General features: G+C 38.5%; 1 protein-coding gene across 3 annotated transcripts in view; it reads right to left on the minus strand.

Moving 5' to 3' along the window:
* Positions 1-15,596: 15,596 nt before the first annotated feature.
* LOC148871039 (phosphatidylinositol-3-phosphatase myotubularin-1-like) overlaps positions 15,597-18,763 on the minus strand; it is a 65,862-nt gene continuing 62,695 nt past the window's right edge. For all 3 annotated transcript variants that reach the window (XM_088968789.1, XM_088968790.1, XM_088968791.1), the window contains 2 exons: positions 17,398-17,677; positions 15,597-16,645 (listed from right to left, as the gene is read on the minus strand). In XM_088968789.1, the coding sequence (XP_088824915.1) occupies positions 16,124-16,645; positions 17,398-17,677 (802 nt within the window). In that variant the 3' untranslated portion in view covers positions 15,597-16,123. The remainder of the gene's footprint in view (positions 16,646-17,397; positions 17,678-18,763) is intronic.

The raw sequence follows: 18,763 nt of genomic DNA on the forward strand, positions 1-18,763 counted from the left end.
GGTCTCTGTCCAGTTCCAATCCACCCCTATGAATGAATACTCTTATCTGGGACCAACATTGCGTCCAGGGAAACAATCTTGAGTTTGGTAGAATATGAACATTAGGCTGTGTTTGGTTGCAGTGCAGATTGAGTTTGCACTGATGCAAATACATGGGAGTGCAAATGGGTTGAATGTAACTTTTGGGGTTTCATGTTTTACTTTGTCTTATTTGTTTGTGAGAAGTAAAATAATATGATTTCCACCTTAACGATGTGTTTGGTTTGAAGGAAAAAGTAGGGAAAGGAAGGAAAAGGTAGGAAAACCTTCACACCTTGTATATGTTTTCCTACTTTTCCCTTCCTTTCCCTACTTTTTCCTTCAAACCAAACATAACACAAATGAAAGAGAATGAAGATAGGAGGAGGGCTATTTGTTTGAAAGTGAGGTGAGTTGCAAGATGATAAGATCTCCACTTTATTTGAGAGTTGGAGTCAGGGTTTTAAAAGAGTAAAGATGGAGGCAAGGCGGTTGGGTGTCATAGGGGCAAGCCGTAAGCCTCAAGGGATTTTGAGGCCTAAGCCTTGAGCAATATGTACATTAAGGATTTATATGGGTTGTTTGATATATTAGATATGTGTTTGGATCCAGGGTAGGGTTTTCTTCCCTAAAATCTACTAGAAGAATAATATATATATATATATATATATATGACTATTTAGTTCAGAAATATGAATTCATAGTGTTTTAATAGCAAGGTATTCCTTTTTTTTTTTTTTTTGTACGCATTAGCGAAGAGTGACTACCTATTTGATGCATGTGCTTTAGAAAAAATAGATTATCAACTATGGGATAGACGAGCAAGAGAGTAGGAACAAAGCATGAACAATATAGAATAAGTTATTTTATATACATTTTAAGCATTTATTTGTTATTTTTGTATTATTTATTTGAGTAATATGATGGTATAAAACAAGGCATTCTTTTTTTTGTCTTTAATTTCTGCTTTAGCTCTATATAAACCTTCATATTTAACGTTAGTGTATCGAATACTTGAGGCTCAAGCTTTGAACATTACGATGTCAAGGGCCCAAAGGTGTAAGCCTCAAAGAATTCAAGGCCTAAGCTTTGCTGGTGAGGTTTTTCTCAGCCTCCCTTCAACAGCCTTTTAAAATGATTAGGCTTGGATGATGATGATGAGAATTGAAGGAATGTGGTGAAAATTTTGCATTGATTTTTGGAATGCAAAATTTGCACTATTAGGCAGTGCAAATGAGACAAAAAAAAAATACAAATCTTATATCGGGTAGAAATGAACAAACATATGCAAAATTTGTATCTAGTTCAGATTTGCACTACAAACAAATGAAGACCTCATGTGCACTATGAGGACTTGAAATATTTTTTTGACATTGAAGTAAAATTACAAGAAATTAAACATACAAATTTCTGTTCTTTATTATATAGTGGAAAACAATGTCAAAGAAGAGCCCAGAAACACAATCTTGCTTCTATAAGAAATACCATGGAGATGCTCTTAAGGTCCGTTTGGTTTACTGTTGGAATCAGAATGCTCCGTTCCCATAGTCTGTTTGGTTCAGATAGGAATGGAAATGGGAATTGGAATCAGCAGGAATATAATTTCATTCCCAAAGGAGGGGTAGGGAATGACCATTCCCTCAAATGAGAGAATGCCATTCCAGCAAGAATGAGAGTGGGATTCCGATTCCACCAACCAAATAATTGGAATCTGAATAGCCCATTCCAATTCCAATCAAACCCCTATTCCCACAAACCAAACAGGGCCTTATTATTTCTAAGGCCGGAGGCTAGAGGCTACTATTGAAGCCAATATTTCACTGAGCACAAACATACTTACGATCAGTATAAAAAACTTGGAAAAAATGGCCAGATGAAAGCCTTCAAACTTCTGCTCTATAATGCAATCCAAGCAGCCTATCATATCCATTAGATGATTCTTCTGTCCACAAGGCACCAACACTGCCTTCTCTAAAGAAAACAATGAATTTAATGCCCACATGGTTCACTTTGGTCTTGTTCACCTCCACATTTCTAGATATTTGAAACCACAGAGCATTAATATTTTCTTCTGCTACCCTTTTCTCTTCTCCAAAGAGAAGGGTAGTAGCCATAAACCAAGAGCTCCCTTTTCTTGTTCTCATCCTCTGAGTCCACTGAACTTCTCTACTAATATCCCAATACATGATCCCAATAAGGTCCATTAGCAATGCAACCTCAGCGAGCCAAAGTTGGACACCTATCAAAATTTGAAGTTGTTTAGGTGAGGGCTTGGCTCTGACGAAGTGTACATTCTTCAAATTGGACATCCAATTTAGGCCGTATTTGGTTGAAGTGTGTTGGAATAATGTTAAAATAACTTAGCTGCAGTTGTTAGGGCCTGTTTGTCTAATTAAAGTGTTTTTTATTTCATTTTTTTTATTTCTATTATGTCTGTTATTGTACTCAGGGGCACAAGGGTCTTTTCCCTTGTTATTTCTGTCGATCTATATATAGTAAAATAAACACTGGCGCCACCAGTACTGTTACATTGCAAACCTTCTCTCTTCTCTCCTCTCTTCTCTTCTCTTCTCTTCTGTCCTCTTCCACCTATCTCTAGCCGGCTACACTGTCAAGATGGTACCAGAGCAGGAATGTTGATTAAAAGAGAGCAGATCGATCAACCCTACTGTCAAGAGAAGATCGATCAACCCAAAGAATAGATCGAACAAACTAGCAGAAAGGAAATTTGATTCTGGACTACAGAATAGCTACGACTGGTACAATTCTCCCTATTTTTTCTCTTCTTCACTCTCCTTGGTCATGTGCCGAGTGAAAACCCTATGAATCTGGGGTGTCTGAATGTTGTCAAACCTGTGTAACCCTAGTTTTCTTGGATTGCGTGATCCTGTTCATGTGTTAAGACAACTGTAGGTCAATGCTGACCTGTCTTCTCAATGGTTTGAGTTGACTATAAGCAAGAAGGATCTCTCCTGCTGATTAGTGGCTGTCATTCTAGAATTCTAGTAGGTGGGGATTGATAAAACTATATAGGTCTGAAACTGCCGAATATTACCTCAGTTTTGTCCAGAATTTGGTACTGTTTGTGCTCAATCTAGTTGGTAAACCCAAGTGTGTGGGTGTGGACTGAGTGGAGCATTGCTTTGTGGAGTAAGGAGGGGTCCTAAGTCCGATGTGTGGGACTGATTAACTGCTTGACCATGTCGACTAAGAATTCTGCTACTTCAGAGATCTCAGGGAGCCACAATGGAGTGAGTGGGGGAATGGATATGAGCTTTCCCATGGCTGTCATTCCCTTTGATGGTATGAATTACATTGAGTGGTCTAGGGGGATAAAACTCTACATCACTGCTAGGGGGCGAATAGGATACATCAATGGGAGAGTAAAGGAACCGAAGTATGGAAGTGTTGAGCATGATAGGTGGAACCAAGAGAACAGTATGGTGATGTCTTGGCTCTTGGTTTCAATGCTGCCACAAGTAAGGAAGACCTTTATGTGGGCTGAAACTGCTTGTGAGATATAGAAATAAGCGAAGTCCACTTATTCAAAACAGAGACACTATGCCAAGATATATCAACTACAAGCTGAATCTTCTACTTGCAAGCAGGGGGAGAGAAGTCTCTCAATGTACTGTTCTGATTTGACATCAATATAGAAAGAACTTGATCACTATCAGAATGTGAATTGGAAGTGTGATGAAGATGCAAAGGCCTATAAGTCACTTGTATCACAGCAACGCATGTTCGCCTTTCTCCTAGGGCTGAATCAGTCATATGAGTACATCAGGGTACAAATCTTGGGTAGTAAAGACGTGCCATCAGTCCAGGAATGCCTTGGTGCAGTCAAAAGAAAGCAGAAGAAGTGTGATGAATGGTGTAGAAGGGGAGTCAGTTGCCTTAGCGGTTTGGGGAAATTCATATACAAATGTCAGAGGTGGCTTTAAAAGGGATGACACTTAGAAAAAAATAGAAGATAAAAGCAAGCTTTGGTGCACTCACTGCCAAGAAGACACGACACACTAAAGATACATGCTGGGATCTCCATGGAAAACCTAAATGGGCACAGGATTTGGGTAAGAAGTTAGCACCAGATCAGGGCAAGAAACCAGGCCAGCAGAATAAAAAAATGTATAACTCAACTAATCTGGCATCGACAGAGACTAGTCCTTTCGTAACTCAGGAGAAACACTCCGGTTCTGACCCTAAGGAAGATATTATCAACTCCTTCCGTGAACATTTGGAATTGTATGGTAGGACTTTCCGCCAAGTGGATTCTAGGCCTACTCCTACCTCATTTGTGTTTACATCAGGTAATGCCACAACCTTCCATGTGTCATCTCATACTACCGATTCACCTTGGATTATTGACTCCGGAGCCTCAAATCACATGACCGGTAAGTCAAATTTGTTCTAGACATATAACCTTCTCTCTAGGAGAGATCTGGCTGATGGTTCTTTTTCTACCATAGCTGGCCGAGGCACCATATCTCTCCCACTTGGCCTTACTCTTCCTAATGTCCTGCATGTTCCGAAATTACCTATTAATTTGTTGTCCATTAGTAGTATTACTCACTCTTTGAATTGCTCAATCACCTATTTTCCGTCTTCATGTGTGTTTTAGGATTTGACCTCGGGGAAGACGATTGGTAGAGGAAGCATGGTGGATGGTCTCTACGTGTTGGAGAATAATGCTGGTCTAATGGCGACTGAGTCCACAAGTTCGTCGAGTGAGAGTCAAGCCTATTTACGACATAATCGTTTAGGTCATCTTTCTTTTGAATCGTTAAAAGTTATGTTCCCAAAGTTGTTTGAATCATTGTCAGTGAGTCAATTACAATGTCAAACTTGTCAGTTGAGTAAGCATTGTAGAAGTTCTTTACCTTTAAGAAATAAAAGATCTGAATTTCCATTTCATATTATTTATTTTGATGTTTGGGGCCCTATTACTCTACCTACTGTGGCTGGCTATAAGTATTTTGTTACTTTGATTGATGATTATTCTCGATACACTTGCGTTTACCCTATGCGATCTCGAGATAAAGTGCCATAAATTGTGAGAGATTTTCAACGCATGGTGTTCACTCAATTCCAAACGAAAATTCATATTTTACAGTCGGACAATGAAAAGGAATATTTCCATAGTGATCTCACAAAGTTCTTTGCTTCGAGTGGGTCACTTCAGCGAAGCTCTTGTGCTAGGACACCCCAACAAAATGGTGTGGCTGAACGAAAAAATCGTCACCTTCTTAAGTTGATCGTGACTTGCTGATTCATATGAATGTGCCAAAACAGTTCTGGATGGATGCAGTATTGTGTGCGACATATATCATCAATCGCATGCCCTCTTAGCTACTAGTGTATAAGGCCCCACATCAGCTCTTGTTCCCTACAGCCCCGCTGTCCACCATTTCGATGAGTGTTTTTGGGTGTCGTTGTTTTGTCCACAACCTATCACCTACTCATGGTAAACTTGATCCTCTGGCTATTTCTTGTGTTTTTCTTGGTTACCCCTCATCTCAAAAGGGGTATCGTTGCTATGATCCCATTGCCCGCAAATACTATGTTTCCATTGATGTCTCATTCTTTGAGAGTCAACCGTTCTTCTCGGTTTCTCCTCAAGGGGAGAGTAGGGTTGAGGAGAAACAAGTAACGACTCAGATTCAACTACCTCCTTTACTCGATCTTCCTCCGTTCCGGGTTTTCCATCGTCGCCATAAGAGCCAGCAGAGTTCAAGAGCCGTCGAGCCGGACACTATGCAACTAACATCATTGGGTTCACTCGAGGCAGATCCGTCTCATTAGCCAGGTACACTTGCTCCCATTGCTCCTTTAAATGTTGATTCACATGTCCCCAATGATCTTAATATTCCTATTGCTAAGAGAAAGGGTGTTAGATCTTGTACCACTAATCATTCTATCTCTAACTTTGTGTCCTATGAGCATGTTTCACCTTCGTACCGTGCCTTCCTCTCCTCTGTGGATAGTGTTCCCATCCCTAAGACCCTGGCAGAAGCTTTGTCAAAACCTGAATGGACATATGCAATGCAGGAAGAAATTGATGCCTTACACAAAAATGGTACGTGGAAGTTGGTAGATCTTCCTAAGGGGAAGGAACCAGTGGGGTGCAAGTGGATGTTCATAGTGAAACACAAAGCTGATGGAACTGTTGAAAGGTACAAGTATAGACTGGTAGCAAGAGGCTTCACACAGGTATATGGAGTGGACTATGCAGAGACTTTTGCTCCTGTAGCAAAGATGAACTCCATCCGGATTCTCCTTTCCTTGGAAGCAAATCTTGATTGGGATCTTCACCAATTGGACATCAAGAATGCCTTCTTGAATGGTGACTTGGAAGAGTAGGTGCACATGACCCAACCCTCAGGGTTCTTTTCCAAAGGCAGTGAACAAAATGTGTGCAGGTTGAAAAAGTCCCTATATGGATTGAAACAATCACCTCGGGCTTGGTTTAGTAAGTTCCATGTAGCAGTTCAACAAATGGGATTCAAACAATGCCAGTCAGATCATACCTTGTTTGTAAAATGAGGTGAAGGTAAAATTGCAGCTCTTATTGTGTATGTGGATGACATAGTGATCACAGGAGATTGGGAGGCTGAAATCCAGAGACTAAAAAAATTCTTAGCCACTAAATTTGAGGTGAAGGATCTAGGCCCCTTACGATACTTTCTTGGAATTGAAGTTACCCGCTCTCACAAGGGCATCTTTATTTTTCAACGAAAGTATGTACTAGATCTAGTAGAAGATACCAGCAAGTTGGGGGTAAAACCATTGAACCTAATCACCATCTGGGAGACAGTCAATGAGAGTTTTTGAAAGATGTAAATATGTTCCAGAGACTCGTGGGGGGACTTCTGTATTTGTCTATGACCAGGCCTGATATTGCCTATGCAGTGGGTGTCCTTAGTCAATTCATGCACAACCCGATGACAACTCACTTTGAGGCTGCAGAGAGGATCTTGAGATATCTCAAGAAGTTTCCTGGAGTTGGTTTATTGTTCCAGAAACACAGTCACTTAAAATGGAACTATATATTGATGCGGATTGTGTAGGAGCAGTCAATGACCGAAAGTCTACCAGTGGTTATTGTGCCTTTGTAGGAGGAAACCTTGTCACATGGAGAAGCAAAAAACAAAGTGTGGTGGCTAGATCCAGTGCTGAAGCAGAATATAGAGCGATGACTCATAGGGTTGCGAAAATCATGTGGATAAGAAATTTGTTAGGTGAACTGGGTTTCGCAATAAGCAATCCTACGTCACTCTACTGTGACAATAAATCAGCCATCAATATTGCTGCTAATCCAGTTCTGCATGATAGGACGAAACACATTGAAATGGACAAGCATTTTATCAGAGAGAAACTTGAAAGTGGAGAAGTGTGCACACCATATGTCAACTCGGAAGAGCAACTTGCAGATATTTTCACCAAAGGTCTTCATCATGTGCGGCACAAAGATTTGTGTGACAAGTTGGGCATGATTGACATCTATGCTCCAACTTGAGGGGGAGTGTTGGAATAATGTTAAAATAACTTAGTTGCAGTTGTTAGGGCCTGTTTGTCTAATTAAAGTGTTTTTTATTTCTGTTATATATGTTATTGTACTCAGGGGCACAAGGGTCTTTTCCCTTATTATTTTTGCCGCCTTATATATAGTAAAATAAACACTGGCGCCGCCAGTACTGTTACATTGCAAACCTTCTCTCTTCTCTCCTCTTCTCTTCTCTCCTCTTCCACCTATCTCTGGCCGGCTACACTGTCAAGAAAGTGTAAATTTGAACCAGATGCAAATTTTGACCACCTTCCTCTTATCTCAATTCTTTCTAATATAAAGTGGGGTAACAAACAATCCTCTTACCTCATTCCAAAACAAACAGTCCTCTTTGTATTTCCATTCGCTTACATATTAAGTGGGATGAAAGCATTTTACCTCAAATTTTCTTTTTACAAACAAACAAGACAAGGTCAATTATGAAGTAAAAGTAAATCAGCCCATTTGCATTCCCATGCATTTACACTGGTGGCTCTCAATTCAAAAAGTATCACATGGAGACAAGCAAAATTTTCAGCTTTTGACAAATATAGATGACTTGATCATGACCAGAGGTAGGAATGACAATTTCTACCCTACCTGATGGGTACCTGCCCTTACCCTTCCAGATGGGGCGGGGTTTTTTTATTGAAGTACAGGTTTTGGGGTGAGGATGTGGGTTTTGGGATTCTATAACCCGTACAGGTAGGGGTAGGATATGATATTAGGCTAAATCCAACCCTTCATAACCGGCATATTGTTGGAAAGCATATGAATTTTATGTACTAGGTGTTGAATTTAGTAACATTTTAAATTTTATTTGAAGGATAATTGATAGTTTATGTGGTTTATTTATGTTGTTTCACTTATTTATTACTTATATATGACAAGAAATAATAGAAAATTTGATGTGGGTTTTAAACCCAATCCACCCCTACCCTTGAATACAAAGAGGGTAGGGTCGGGGAGGGTTTTGTATTTTCATATATGGGAAGAGTTTAGATTCTCAAAATCCAACTTTCTACAGGTTTTGGAGCAGGTACAGATTGAGAGGTTTAGGGAGACAAATAAGGTCTAGAATTTACAAGACCCTCTTCGAACCTACTCCATTGTCATCCTAACCATAGGGATTTATAGTAGATTTCGGTAAGGATGGACAAAAGATGTGGTTGGGAAGAGATGTGAGGGAAGAACGTCAGTGTTTCACAATTGGGGATTTTCCAAAAGAGCAATCTTTTCACCTAGGAATACAGTAAGGCAATGTTTTCGAACCGCCATTGACCCGGACGGTTGGACCGTTCTGACGACCGATTCTGTTTTACCCCAAACTTGGTATTTGATCAAAAACCATTGAAATAGTCAATGAACTGTTGACCCGAATGGTTTGACCGTTGAACTGTTTGACCCGGAGAACGGTTTGCGGTTTATTAAATAAGAGCAAGACTCAAGAATGAAAAGAGAAATCTCTCAGATCTCATATCTGAGATCTACTGGAGAGAGAGAGAGAGAGAGAGAGAGAGAGATTAGTTGAGGGAGATCTCAAATCTGAGATCTACCGGATGTGTGAGATAGTGAGAGAGATCTGAGAGATCTGGGAGAGAAGGTTAAGAGTCTAGATGACAGATCTGAGAGGGAGAGATCTGACACTGAGAGAAATCTCAGATCTACTTGCTCACTGCTGTAGTTCGCCATCGCCATCACCGTCGTCGTCACTATTGCCGCTATAAGTCGTCGTCATCATCGCCGCTGCATCTAACCTCCTCCTCCTCTTCCTTCTTCTTCTTCTTCTTCTCTCTTCTAAACTCTCTCAATTATCGGTAGCTTCTCACATTCTCAAACAATCAAACTCTTTCTATCTTCTATTAATATGCATCTTACCCTAATATTCCAATCTAATGGATAAGATGATATATCACCATTTATAACATTTAAACCATTCGAACCATTTGACTCAAACAGTCGAACCATTAACCCAAAAACCGGTGGCTAGAACGGTTCCATTTCCAGATCAATTTTTAAAACCTTGCAGTAAGGAGAGGGTGTGTAGGGTGGATCTTCTCTTATTTGCCAGACTTCTGAATTAGGGCGCAACTAAAGCTGGTTGGTTTGGTTTGAGATCATATTTAGCCCAACCCAATATGTCAACCTCAATTCTCACCCTAATTCAACCCAGTCTTTATGCAGGAAATGATCCATATATAGATGCAAGTGGATCGGTTTGGATTTGGATAATAGAAAATCCATATGATCTGAATTCAAATTCGGATAACGTGGATTTTCTTTTATCCAATTTTAAAACGGATGTTTTTTTTTTTTTTTTCTTGCGGTCCAATCCGATAGGGGTATCCTAATTGAGTAAAATCAGATTGGATTCGAATTTGGATCGGATCATGACCCACCCGATCCCGGTCCATTTGCACCCTTAAATCCACATACATTATATGTAATATTTTACAATAAACCACTTTATTATCTATCCTCTCCTCACATAAACATACTTCTTTACGTGAATCAATATCGTATATAATGTACTTAAACATGTATTTGGATTGACAGAAGGTATCAACCCTGACCCAACCCAAAACCTTAGGATTGGCACCTAACATTTTCCAATCCTAATCACCTAATCCAATCTTCAATTCAACCAAACCCTATTTTCTTTTTTGGGTTGGATTGGTCCAAGCAAAGTTACACCCTATTCTGGTGGCTGCTAAGAGAAGGTCAGTGGGTTGAGTCATAGGTGGGGGGAGACCCAGAGAATTTTGGGAGACCAACCTTTTTATCTTGCAAGCTAGGGTTGAGATGGAATCTCTGTAAATGCTCCATAGGTTCTTTCTTCTTCAGCCTTGTCTTCTTTGGTTTTTAGTCACAACTCACAAGACAATTGTGAAAATTACATTGGGTTTTGCTGGTTCCCCATTAGTGGGATCCATTGCTGTATGTTGGACAAATATTGATTCCAACAGGAAAGTGTCAAGCAATGCTTGATTCTTTTCTCATTATTTGATGTGACAAAAGATGTCCATTCGTTACTTCACTGGTCTTTTACAGTGAAAAACAATGGAAGAAATCGATCCCAACAACGAATTAGGTTTTTTTAGTGAACTCAAAATTAAGTACTACCACTAGCACTAGCAGAAGACTAAGTCAAAGATAAAATTATCAAAGATCAATAATATCATGGCCCACTAAATCAATATTTTATCATTTTAAATTAACTGGAGCACATTGGTTTGTTGTGAAGGAGCAAACATACTAATAAATCATGAGCTATGCTAGGACTAGTGGAGCCCATGAGATCAATAATGAAGTTTGTGAACTGGTTCTATCCTTAAGTATAGCTGGTTCAAAATATCATAGTAATAGTGGGCCAAACCAAAAATGAAATTACCAAAGATCAATAATACCATATTCCATCGAACCCATGTGCGGATTAATTTAGGCTAAATTCATTTATTAGAAGCAAATATGTCTACGACCCCAGACTCCAAAAAAAAGAGTTCAGCCAAAACCAAGCAAAAGTAAGACCTGAGATCAATAATGAAGCTTGTTAATTAATTCCAGCCTCAAACCCAACTAAATTAACTATTTAGTAAAGCCAGACCCAAATCCAAAATGTCTTTTCTTTTAAAAATAAGCCATGGACATAAATGATCTTATATTCAGAGTGGCAAAACTTTGACAAGATAAGCCTGGGATCTTCAAGAGATTATGTAGTGATGCTTATGTACAGAGATGGATATTTAAAATCAAAGATTCTCACACTGTACCATACCATAAATCTATAATAATATATTATTATCGTTATTATTGTTGTTGTTATTATTATTAAGTATTAGATGATACATAACTACACATTATAAGAGAGTCTGGGCTAGAGACGGAGCTAGGTGTACATGGCAGAAACAAGCTGAATTTGGGTTGATTGTTATACCTCCAAAAGATTGTGAGCTTAAAGCAATAAACCATTCGTTTCAGTCATTTCAAGTTTTCAACCATTATATGAAACTCTAGAATGGTCCAAGGTGCCGTTTGATAATGGCTGAAGTTGCTGAAATAATAAAATATTCAAAGGTGAGTTTCAGCTTCAGCACTAGAAGACAAAGTAAAAAGGCTTTTCAGTTCATCTGCTTCAGCTGAATATAGAAAAGATGAAAGAGTGTGAAAAACATGCTTATCTGGATTCAGGACAGGGTTGATGCTGGTCTCTGCCTCTCTGGAATTCAAATCCATTGCCTGCCACAGAGGGTTCTGAGTTCTTTGCCTTCCTCGCTTTTGTAGACACCAGATGAATTTTTAGTTGTTATAGAAAGTTAGAATTACTTTTCTTATAGTAACAAGGAATTAAAAATTACAGAAATAATTTACACCAAAAATTGAAATATTGCACATAAAAAAATTGCTTTCTGAACCAACTCTGAAGTATCAATTCATTTATTCCTTTTCATTCTGATGATGCCTGACTATCTTTGTCCTTGAGACAAGTCGAGGCCTTACAAAATGAAATCTTCAGCCAAAGACTCAAATTAAGGTTCTCCTCTCTCTAGTCTCTATTATTATCTTCTAATTTAAGCTCAAGAATGGAAAAAAAAAAAAAAGGCCATTTACCCAATGCTGGTTTCAGCTATCTGGGGGTCTTAGGGTCTTGGGAGAGGTAGACTTGATACTTCTTACACTTTGGCATTTTTTGCAAAGTTTTAAGACTTGGACCGGAGTAAAAACTTGAATGCTCTCCGGACCATCAGTTCCTCGTTTTCATGGTTTGACCGTTGGATCCGGGCCAATTCTTAAAAATTATTATTATTTTTTTTTTTGGTATAAAGTAACCACTTTCGAACCAGACTCAAACCTACATTCTCATGTTTCTTATTTAACAGTGATATAGCTTTAAATAGAATAAATTCACAAAATAGGATTGATGCAGCCAACCCATATAGTTAGAATAATAAGGCATGAATGATGATGATGATGACGACCTAGTAATGACTCTTGATTTGAATTCAACATCTAGTGTTTTGAAACGTCAAAGAAAAAAAAATATTGATTTTCAACTGTGGAATGTATATCTTATTCTGTTCTTATTCATGAAAACCTGGAATGTAAGTACAGAGGTTGTTCAAAAAAGTTAAATGGAATATTTGTCCACCATGATTATTAGTTAAAGTTTGAGTCTTCCAGTAACAAAGTTTTGGACGAATACTTGAACGAGTACTGCTTAAATTGCCACCAGGTATTTATCCAAAAAAAAATGTCACGAGGCCTCTCGGTAGGAAATTAAAAAAATAAAAAAGAAACAGTAAAAAGATAAAATAGAACTTTTGGAGGAGCGAGACAGAGCAATCAAAGACAGGATTGACATTTCAAATTCCAATCTATAAATAGTAGCTAAAAATCATATTTCGTCAGGTATGGATGTATATTCCCTTGTCCTTTTTAGGTAGAACAAGTTGGGGGATGTTTGGTTGCTTGTGCCCCACTTTGTGAACACTCTCTCTCTCTCTGTAGAGTGTAGACTGAAAATATATTCAATTAATCTTATTTACTTTGAATTCACTTAGTTTAGAGTAAGATTTGGATATCCATTTAGTCATATAATCTTATAGAATCGATTTCAAAAGTTGAATGCTTTTGCCTTTTGCCTGATCCGATCCACTAAGATCTGATCCAAATTTATTTATAGTATTAAACGGAAATTTGGTATTTAGGTAAACCCATTTTTTCCTATTCGTATTACTCAGCTTTAAATTGAAATATGATTCAAATTGGATATCCGCATATGTAAATGAATCAATCAAATTCTATTCAATGTTAGGAGTATCAAATTGAACTTGAATATCAACTTATCAAAAAAAAAAAAAAAGAATCTCCAACATATTTTATGGGAACATATTTGGATTTTATTAAGGGGTCGGAACAGAGCAGGTGCATGTGAGGTCGATTAATCTTACCGTGGAAAGCATAGAGGAGCCATGGCCCCCCTATAACTTAAAAATCTCCACAATTCCCACTTATATATTGGCCAATCCATGTTTATTAGCTTTTGACCCCTGTAATAAAAAATCCCTACTCCACCCCTGATGAAAAACCTGCAATAACACAGTTTTTTTTTTTTTTTTTTTTTTTTTTTTTTTTTTTTTTATCTTGTACCTCTATACTCAGCTATTTGGTGATTGGCAGGATTGGATTTGAACATATCCTTATCAAAATTCCATTGGATCAACCAATCTCTCTCTCCATCATCATCATCATCATCATCATTATTCTTATTTTGCCTCACTCACTTTGTCATTCTTTGATCTGTTATCGGAGGACATTTGACAGTTACAACTATCTCCCTTGCAGTGGCCCTCTATTACCTCATCACAAAATGACAGTTGACAGAGATGAAACAAAGAAAAACAAGAAATCAAAAGTAAATGAAGAGAGGAGGGTAGTTCAGCCTCCTTTACATCCCTAACCATGTACCATAAACGTGCCATACAGAAGGGATGCCCGTCCTTCTTGGGGGCACCACACGTGAGGACACATGACAGACGGCCAATTGGCTCCTAATATTACAACATGGTGGGTTCCCTTTCTTCATGCATGGTTACCATCATCGTTCTAATATAATATATATAACATCCTTCTCTTACATCTTGGGAGACCTGTCTGTGTTCTCATCATCAAATATTTGATAAGTATACTTTAAGCAGTAGAGCTTGCTACCCAACAGGACACAACCATATGGCTGTTCCTGCCAAGAGGGTGAAGGGCGGCCCAAGCGCCGGCGTCTGCATTGTCATTTGGCTTAGACGAATTGCACAGTTGTGGCGCAAGATTGCCGGAGGGAAGAAGGAAGTGCCCCATGATGTCCCTCCTGGCCATTTGGCTGTGGTCGTTGGTGATTCTGGTCGGAGGTTTATCATAAGGACCTCTTACTTAAATCACCCCATATTCAGGCAGCTCTTAGATCAAGCCTATGAAGAGTATGGCCACAACCACAGTGGTCTTCTTGCTCTCCCCTGCAACGAGTTTCTCTTCAAAGAAATCATACACTCTCTTGGGGATGGACGCTCTGTAAGTCACTGCTTTTGTCCAGCAACTAAGGAGACTCGGTTGAGCCCCTGGACCTGGAGAGATTCTAGTCCTCCATTGTTTTCTAACAAGCTCAACATAGTAGAGAGTGACGCCTTGCATCTTTTATCACTGGTCAGTAGAGTGCAGATAGTAGCTACGTGGTGCAGCAACATTCACGTAAACAAGGGAGCCAAAAATGTAGCAACCCTGGATTGAAAAATCAATCACATTTAATACGGGATTTCACTGGTAATTTAGATGTATCACATTGAAAATTGCCATTGGTTTCGGTTGAAACCTGCCATTTATTTATTCATTTTCTTGTTGAGGTTATTAGAAAGCCAGTATTCTATGAATCAATCAATAACTCAAGCCTGCTCGTTCAGGTTTTAGATTTTTTGCAGAAAAGGATTTTAGATTTTGGTTTCAGTTTTACACATTTTGCAACGGCTTAGCTGGTTGAAAATTGAATGCACCTTCTGAATCGTGATTACTGATAGTAAAACCTCGGCATAGCCTGACATGCCGTAACAAGAAACCCAACCATCTCTAAGAGCTGTTAGCTTTGGTTGTTAAGTACTAATATCTTTTTCATTAATTCCTTTAGCTTGCTAGCTTTTCAGGCTGATCTATCAGTGCAAAATGCTTGGTTATATAATGAGAAAGAATTGAATTATAATTATAGATTATACAGCTACATACCGTAAAGAGTGGCCAAATGATGCTGAAAAAATATGCAAATGTTACATAAAGAGACCTTGTCTGCTAAACTGGGGTGTTTATTGATTATTCATGCAATACAACAACAAGAGATACAAATATAGACGGGTAAGATCAACTTTCCATGACAGTCACCAGTTCGACACGACTCGAGCAATAGTTGAGTCATTAAACATGATGCATCAACTCAAAATGGCTACAACAATGATGATTAAAACTATGCTCAATGAGACAAGGAAGCGTTCAGGCCAAAAGGTTTGAACAAAATTGTCTGTACAAATAAAATAATCGGCACATTTAGATTCTATATACACAAATCAGTTGTATCAATAAAAGATGGGATCCACAATTAGCCCTGGGCTGAACACAATGAATGAAGATCCAAAAATAATTCTGGAACAATAATGTAGTTGAGCATGGAACAGTGGCTCAACCATTATAAAATGACCCTCAGCTTTAGTGCGCATATTGGTTGGTGGTCTACAATTAGCTCTACGTTCTATCTGTACACAAGGTGAGAGATACCCTTCCTGAATGCCTTGATCCATCTCAGGTGATTATTTTCTTCAAAAATTTTATGATACAATTAAGTTTCTGTTCATTCTCCACCCTATATAAAAATTAGTAGGAAAACTGCAGCACATCCACAAATATTGAACTCTGAACTCCATTTGATTCCTCCAAAAAAATCCAAGTTGGATATGGCTGCAAGGAATTTGTCTCCAGAGTGAGGAGCTTGGTTAGACTCTGGAATAGATCCAGTCAAGAATTTGGGACAGCCACCTATTCTGACCCAAAATAGCAGTCATAAATAGAAAGCCGATCAAATGCATCAAAATTTGCTTTTAATCCAACAAATTGGCTCCCAAGTTGCGCACAACAGCCATCTGGCCACTTGCAACCACCTTCTCTGGTGCGTAATGTGCACTGTGTTCCGCATGCTCGACTGATTGGGTTGTTGGAAATAGCATCATCTGCCAAAAGAGAAATAGAGACAGAGAGATCTGATTTCTCTTCCCCCTGCCAATTACCGTCTGGGTCTCTTCTTGAAGGGGAAGACGAAAATTTCTGCTGTATTTCATCTGGAGTGCTTCCAATTTCCAAGGCATAGTCACTATTGCTTGAGAAGTTGATCTTGCATCCTAGCGACTGTATTGCCCGCTTTATGGCTGCATTCTCCCTGGAGGCCCTCTTAGACAAGTCCATGGCTGCACTGCTTAGCTGCTTCTCTTTTTGTAGTTCAGCAGTTAAGGATTCCATACTAGCTGTAATGTCTTTAGCCTTCCTTTCTGCTACTTCTTTTGTCTGTATTCTCCATGCAAAGAAAAAAAAAGGGAAAATTGCACATCAGCAAGCTTTTAATAATTTATAAAAACAACGGTTTACATATTCACTGCCAAAATCTAAAATTTTTTGTATCTTTCTTCTGGTCTGGATAGTTAGAAAGTGATGCTAAAAGATAATATACTGCTCCAATTTGCCAGATATCTCGGTAAGAGACTGTTAAAAGATATTGAGATATGCGAAATAAATGTTAGTCCTAGGCAGAGGCTTACTGTGCCCATGATAAATGAAATGTCACACACTCATGCATCTATTTGAACAACTAGGGGTGCAAATCAGATTGCCCAATTTGAAGAATTTCAACCACATTGACTTAGTCACATTCAAAATTTAGCAAATGCTCACCCAACCCAACCCAAGTTGCACCCTTACGAACATCGCTCACTTGCAAGAACTACCTTAACCCAAAAGTCTTGGCAATTTATGCCATCAGTTTTCGGAATCTTTACTACAGGCTTTAAAAATGTCCTCCCTAATAAACCAATTTTAGCCTTTTCTGGAGTAGTGGATTAATATATCCATGTCGTATAATTTTTAGGCTACATCCTTAACCAAGATATCCCGCCATTTAATGTGACAAAACAGTGTACAGCTACAGTGTAGCCACCAATACATAATTCAAATCGATATGCTTAGTATCATCAGTTAAAGAATAAGCGAAAGAGAGAGGAGGAGGTTCAGAACAGGTGCAACAAACCTAAGTTCACAATTACCTTCTTCATTTCAGAGTATCTTTTAGCCATGCTCCGACATTGAGCTTCAAGCTCTCCTGCTTGTGCTTCTGACGGACAGGCCCAGCGAAGATGGAATTGGGGCCACAGTGTTGGAGCCAGTGCAGCAGCTGGAGGTAATAGTGGACCATCGTGTTTCAATGGATCATAGAAGAGGTTATAATGTACATGAAAACTTCCCTCAGAAACACGCAACTCAGCCAGGTACACCCATAAGCACCCACAAGCATCAGAAACACTGGCTTGGTGCCTCTCCTTTTCACTGAAATTTCAATAACCATCAGAGGAATAGGCATGCCACTTCAATGTCTCAAAATGGTGAATACAGCAGTCACATTTTCCTTGCAAAAACATCTGTTATTTGTTGATGAATGCCCTAGAAAATGTTTAGAAACAAGATGATTGCAACCAAGGTTGGTTATGATCCTAGAATGCATATATATAATCCACCAACATATCTGACCTACTGTAATGCTGCTATAGATCTGCCTGTATATCTAATTTACAGGCTCCTATTTTTCTTTTTTTTTTTAATAAGTAATAGATGCTTTATTAAAAATCAATAAAGAGAGATACATAATGATGGCTTCCCACAAAGAGGTGTGAGATGCAGCCTCAAAGACATAAAGTTACAAAATGAGCCCAAAATAATTGATTCATATGCAACCCTTGACTGACTGGAGGATACCAGCTTCGGAGATAGATCCCCAAAATAATTGATTCTTACAAAGGGTAAATTTGTAAAATTCAATTAAATTCGACCTGAATAAAGAGGGAAGGCTAGCCCTTTGTAATTTTGCATTCTTGGGAGTAAGAACCATATGCTTGGTAACTAACAGAAACATATGGTGTCAAAAGAATAAACAAGTAAATGGTGTGTTTTTTATTTTCTCAACAATTTGATATACTATAAATGGTGTATTTTTCATTTTATCAAGGGTTGGGGTCAATTAAGTTTTAGCATTATCATATGTATAAAAGGACATAGTTACCATGCTTTACAAAAATTTCGCCTTCAAAACTTAAAAGTATTTACATGCATAGATACATTGCATGAGTACTTACATATAATATTTATACATACAAATTTGAAGTTGAGTTCAGATTCGGTCAGATAGGCTGAGACCTCAACACTAACCCATTATCCAACCCAACTTTTATGGGTTGGGTTTGGGATAATCTGGCTCAAGTTGCAGCCCTATGCAGAAACACCAACAAAAGGTAATTTAAAAGTTAATAAACCATTATAAAAATGCAAAATACATAAGAATGTATAAAAAAGTAAACAAAAAAGAAAATTTTTAGAAGCCACACTCCTGGGCCAAGGTGCGAAGTGACCCAAATGCAC

The sequence above is a fragment of the Nelumbo lutea genome, chromosome 2 (genome assembly GCF_056320005.1).
Source record: "Nelumbo lutea isolate HS-2025 chromosome 2, American lotus-T2T, whole genome shotgun sequence".
NCBI lineage: Eukaryota > Viridiplantae > Streptophyta > Magnoliopsida > Proteales > Nelumbonaceae > Nelumbo > Nelumbo lutea.